The sequence below is a fragment of the Megalobrama amblycephala genome, linkage group LG19 (genome assembly GCF_018812025.1).
Source record: "Megalobrama amblycephala isolate DHTTF-2021 linkage group LG19, ASM1881202v1, whole genome shotgun sequence".
NCBI lineage: Eukaryota > Metazoa > Chordata > Actinopteri > Cypriniformes > Xenocyprididae > Megalobrama > Megalobrama amblycephala.
This window is the reverse complement of record NC_063062.1, coordinates 29,383,075-29,389,074: the sequence shown is the minus strand read 5'-3', so window position 1 is coordinate 29,389,074 and position 6,000 is coordinate 29,383,075. Positions and strand designations below refer to the sequence as shown.

The 6,000-nt window shown below is 35.5% G+C and overlaps 1 protein-coding gene across 1 annotated transcript in view; it reads left to right on the top strand.

Annotated features, from left to right (window-relative positions):
- The window catches only part of LOC125254682 (trypsin-2-like), a 1,761-nt gene extending 361 nt beyond the window's left edge, over window positions 1–1,400 (top strand). The window contains exons 1-5 of the mRNA XM_048169412.1: window positions 1–122; window positions 222–372; window positions 574–824; window positions 952–1,088; window positions 1,182–1,400. The exon at window positions 1–122 is cut by the window's left edge and continues 361 nt beyond it. Of these exons, the coding sequence (XP_048025369.1) occupies window positions 83–122; window positions 222–372; window positions 574–824; window positions 952–1,088; window positions 1,182–1,331 (729 nt within the window). The 5' untranslated portion in view covers window positions 1–82 and the 3' untranslated portion in view covers window positions 1,332–1,400. The remainder of the gene's footprint in view (window positions 123–221; window positions 373–573; window positions 825–951; window positions 1,089–1,181) is intronic.
- Window positions 1,401–6,000: the final 4,600 nt, after the last annotated feature.

Here is a 6,000-nt window from a genome sequence, read left to right as displayed (position 1 = left end):
ATTGCTTAAAAGCATGAATGCTGGTCTTAAACTTTGCAGAAGTGCTCTAAAGCTGTGAGCAGTCCTTCTCTCCTCCACTGCAATGAAGACTGTTGTGTTCACTTTGCTGGCTGCGGCTGTGGGTATGTAGATCTCTCTTATTAATCATTATTTATGACAATTGTTAGCTTTTACCTATACTGACCTGTATTAAAGATAGTATAATTAATTTTTAAATGAAGTTTGCAGCACAGGTCATAAAATCATTGGAGGTTACGAATGTCCGCCCCACTCCCAGCCATGGCAAGCGTACCTTACGGATGGGCTTATCGATTGTGGAGGATCTTTGATCAATAAAAGATGGGTTGTGTCTGCTGCTCACTGCAACTTCTTGTGAGTAAATAACCTTCCTATTTTTCCCATGCTAAACCTACTTCCCCATCAAACATTCCTTTTTCACAATGGAGTACCATTTTAAGGAATCGATTAGCAAACCGTTGTTGCTGTTTCCTCTTTCTGAATGAGTACACTAAAATTCAATATTCTAATAGAATAAACATATTAGAGCTGAGTAAAATGTTCCTTGTCAAATAGACGTTCGCGTCTCATCGTCCGTCTGGGAAAGCACAACGTGTATGTTACTGAAGCCACAGAGCAGCAGATCGGGGTGGATAAGATGATTCCTCACCCGAAATATAATGATCAACCTCATAACAATGATATCATGCTGATCAAGCTGACAAAGCCTGCCATCTTTAACAAGTATGTAAAGCCAATCCCTCTGACAACCAACTGCACTTCTGCAGGAGAGCAATGCTTGGTTTCTGGATGGGGCAAAACTGAAGGTGAGATGAGTAATGAAAATCTTCTTAAACTTTAATATAATATTGTCAGGCATAAAAACATGCATTCAATCATTAGATATGTTTGACAAGATGACAAGTTTTAGCACAGTTAATGTTCTTTTTCCAGTTGGCTCTGCTTCTGTCCTGCAGTGTTTGAATTTGCCTGTAGTCTCAAGGATGCAGTGTAAGGGTGCATATGGTACATTAATAACTGACAACATGTTCTGCGCTGGATTCATGGAGGGAGGCAAAGACTCGTGTAAGGTATGTCATTGACTTAGTCTTCCTCTTTCTATGCATTTTATATTTTTATTAAAACACAAATTTATCTTTTTTATTTTCCAATTTTCTTCTCAGGGGGATTCTGGTGGCCCTGTAGTGTGCAACGGTAAACTAAAAGGTGTTGTTTCCTGGGGCGAAGGCTGTGCTCAGCCAGGCTTTCCTGGGGTTTATACTGAGGTGTGTCGCTACACTGACTGGATCAAAAACATCACAACTAATAACTAATAACTAATGGACGGTCCTTTACAAGTTCGTTTTCCTAATTATCTGTAATTAAATTCAGTTTGAAATGTGTATTGTATGTAAAAGTATTTTTATATGGACATTATGTTTTTAAGCATTTTTTTAAAGGGTTAGTTCACCCAAAAATGAAATTTCTGTCATTAATTACTCACCCTCATGCTGTTCCAAACCCGCAAGACCTTCGTTCATCTTCAGAACACAAATTAAGATATTTTTTCCGAACCACACATAGGCAGCAATGTCACTGCACCTTTTGAGGTCCAGAAAGGTAGTAAAGATATCATTAAAATAGTCCATGTGGCTACTTTATTCAACAATTTCTTCTCTTTTGTGTCAGACTCCTATGCTGTTGATGTAGTGAACGCTGTGCAGCACTTTCGTGTTCTACATCATTACACAAACTCATTATTTGCCAGCTCATTAGGTCCCGTAGGAGACTGACAGGGAAGAGAAAAAAATTGTCATTGTCGAAAAAGTTATTTTTGTTTTGTTTTGCACACAAAAAGTGTTCTCGTCTCTTCATAACATTAAGGTTGAACCGCTGTAGTCACGTGGACTATTTTAACGATGTCTTTAATACCTTTCCGGACCTCAAAATGTGCAATGACGTTGCTGCCTATGTGTGGTTCAGAAACCCTCAGATTTCATCAAAAATATCTTAATTTGTGTTTTGAAGATAAACAAAGGTCTTCTGGATTTGGGCCCTACTTAGAATGCGCAAGTTGACTTGCTCCAAATGAGTAAAACAAAACAAAAATGCATTTCTCTTCACTTCAGAAAGCCTTTATTAACCCACTGGAGTCCTATGGATTACTTTTTTTTTTATAGATGGGTGCATTATTTTTGACTTCAAAACGCGGCCCCCCATTCACAACAATTACAAACCTTGGAGGACTAAGGATATTTTCTAATATATCTCTGAATGTGTTCGTCTGAAAGGAGATAGTCATATACACCTAAGATGGCTTGAGGGTGAGTTAATCATGGGATAATTTTCATTTTTGGCTCAACTATCCCTTTAAGTACCCCATTATGTGGGTGTGCATGTCACATGGAAAAGGTTCAAAGCCTCCTAGTATCGACAAAGGCTATCAGTTGACATTTCTTAGCTAGTCAAATAAAATTCATATTATAGCATAAAAGATACAAACCAGCTACATCTGAAAATCTTTTGCGAAATCACAGCCAAATGTGAAACGAAACAGTGTTAAAATGTTATGGCTAAGTGCTCAGCAGACAGCCAGTCCCATATGTTGCCTCATATTCACTTGCTTTGTATAGTCAGAAACACTGTGTGTTGACAGTAGGCTATTTTTCAGCATTTGAAGGAAAAAATATCAAATGGTGTCAGAAAACATGACAATTAAAGAAGATACCGTTTCATTACTTTTATAGTCTGAAGAGTCCATTCAGTATTTAAACTTGAAAGCATAGGCGTAATTTACGGGTGGGACATGTACCCACCACTTTTTGCCAGGGTCAATATTGTCCCTACTACTTTTCGAAGCTGGCACGGATGGGTACTAGTACAAAACAAATATCTTTAGTTTATTAGCAGTTTGTTCGTTTGTGTTAAATAAGAGGCGATCAGGTGCTGGGATGTGTTGTTTTTGAAATCATGCTAAATGCTCATTACTGCTGTTATCAGTGGCACGACAGTGTTCTTTTGACGCTCGTGCACACTGCGCAGTCTTGACGAGATCTTTAAAGGGAACCCCTGGGGGTCATTCTGAAATGCCTGAGCCAAAGTCTGTCGTCAAAGTGGTTGGGTATTGGGCCATGGCCATCTGGGGCTGAGCTCCGGCACATATGCTTACCAGGGCTTGACATAAATGCTTGATTTTTTGAAGGGGAAAGTGAAAGAAGTAATAACAACAAAATAACTTAATAACAACAACAAACATAATACAGTGACAACAACTGCAAAAATAGCAACAAAAATAAAAACAAAAAGGTAATAACAACAAAAACATGTTGACAACAAAAATAATAACAGCAATAATGATAACAAAAATAGCAACTACAAAAATACAAACAAAAGTAATAACAACAAAAATAATGATAATAACAACAACAATGATAAAAAAACAACAATAAAACAAAGTTAAAACCAAAATAATAACAAAATAGCAACACCAGCAATAATAATAATAGCAAAAACGATAACAACAACAAACAACAATCACAACAAAATTAAGAGAATAAGAATAACTTATAAAAGTATACAAAATGGTGGTGTTGATTGTTGGTGAATTGGTAATTCACAAACAGCTGATGACTACTTTAAACTGTATAATCCAAGGCTTATAAATTAATGAGTTTAAAAAAAAAAAAAAAAAACTGAATTTAATAAAAATCATGTTTAAAAAAAACATTGCCTGTTGTTGTTTATTTTTTTACTTATTAAAGTAACTTTTTATTTGACTATTTTTTGACTACTGGTAAATTGGTAATAGAGATAATATTGAAAGTCAAATGAATTTAGTTTAAATACTCTGCTCTTAATGAAAGTTTTAAAGAATTTAAGTATATTCAGACTTGCCAAGAACTGATGAAAGTGCTGCCATCTAGTGGTGATTACTAACATGATCTATCTATCTATCTATCTATCTATCTATCTATCTATCTATCTATCTATCTATCTATCTATCTATCTATCTATCTATCTATCTATCTATCTATCTATCTATCTATCTATCTATCTATCTATCTATCTATCTATCTATCTATCTATCTATCTATCCACACAAATAAATAAATATTATTATTATTAGTCTTTTGGAATCGGATTCTTATCAAATAAGATACCATGATCCTTCATGACTGTTTTCAAGTGATTATAGAAATTCCCTTTATTATAGAATTTGAATTAATGTGAAATATATGAAATATGTGATATATATATATATATATATATATATATATATATATATATATATATATATATATATATATATATATATATATATATATATATATATTTGTATATAAACAAATATATACAGACCTTATGCCTTTTCGAGGGGTGCTTAATAAACTGGTAAACTTTATATCCATAAAATAACTCAGATAAACTGTAATAAAGTGCGTGCTCTGCTCTCCCTTTCATTCCTGCCGTGACCAGCATTGCTCTGTAGGCTATAAGCTGGATCACAAACATTTGGTACTGATCCATCCTTGAGTAACAACTTTTTAGCAAAACCTGTTTTCTATTGTCCCTTTGTATTGACCCTCATTCACAAAGCAGTCTGGTGTAAAATGATTTGCGCAGACATAAATGAATATAGGTATATGGGGGCGCGTTCTCTTTAAAAATAAAACGAATCCACTGAGTCTTCAGCGGCTCTGATGTCAGGAGTACATGAAGACTGTTATGTTCACTCTTACATCCAACAACAAAACAAATGAGTTGCTTACGACAAACTGTTGTCACTACAGCTGCTCCAGCCTGGAGAAAATGGCAGACTGTGTACAACTCTCTCAGGGCGGGGTCTATGCTAATACGGCAGAGACCGTCAGCAGTCGTGGGCGGGGCCTGTGCAAAGTTACGTCACTTTGCCCAGAATCTACAAAGGCTTGTTTTGAGACATTACTTATGATTTTTGGGGATTAATAAAAGAGAAGTGGGTGGATTTTTAACATTATAAGCTGGTTGTGTACACACACTGCGGACACACATTTATGTCCAAACACCATGTAAAAGTGAATTTTGCATAATGGTGCCCTTTAATGGAGTTCACGTCACCAAAAGCAACAAATATGAGCTGCATTTTATTGATCATCAGCTAATTTCAAAATCAAAGACCGCAATAGGAGAGAGCATAGCAACAGCACTGGTAAGATCATTCAGTCTCATTATTTTTAATGTAAATGATTTTGTGTTGAGCGTCATTTGCAGCAGTTTGCGCATCGGCTCACTGAAGAGATAGTCAGCATCTCATCTGCAGCGTGTTGCAGTAGCGCTGTCATATCTGGCTATAACATGTTATTTAGCCTATAACACTCTCTCACACATTTATTTTTTAGCATTATTGGGAGGAGTAAAATTTACATATGTGGTTTCAACAACCAGATACATTTAGACTTGTTCATTTTTGACTGGAATGCGTCCCAGACTACCTCCTGTCAGGATGTTCCTTAACATTATCGCTGCAAAGGCATTTCCAACTTTTTATAACCAGTACTTATAAGAGAAGAATATGGGGCATTGAATCACATTCAGCCTCTTGTACGTTTGAGAAATAAATAAGTTGCTGGCTGCAGTTCACTTAACAGCCACCGGTGTCGCTAATAACAAAGGTGAATTATACATATAGCCCCTTTGTTACAAATACTAATTAAATTATTAATTTTCATTCATTCAACCATTTTTAACCTCTGATTTTGATTACACAAATATTTGTATACATTGCATTTACACTTGACAAATAAATTATATCAATATAGTGTCAATTTGTCTTTGTGTCTGTGTCAATATAATATTTGTCTTTCAAACCAGAAACTATGGTGGCCAAGAGTGCTCAACGCACTGCAAATGAAGAAAACACATGCAAATAGAAAAAACACCAGCAAATAAAGAAAACATCTTCATCAGTTTGACAACACATGTGCTGCAAAAGTTCACAACACATGCAAATACAAAAACGTGCTG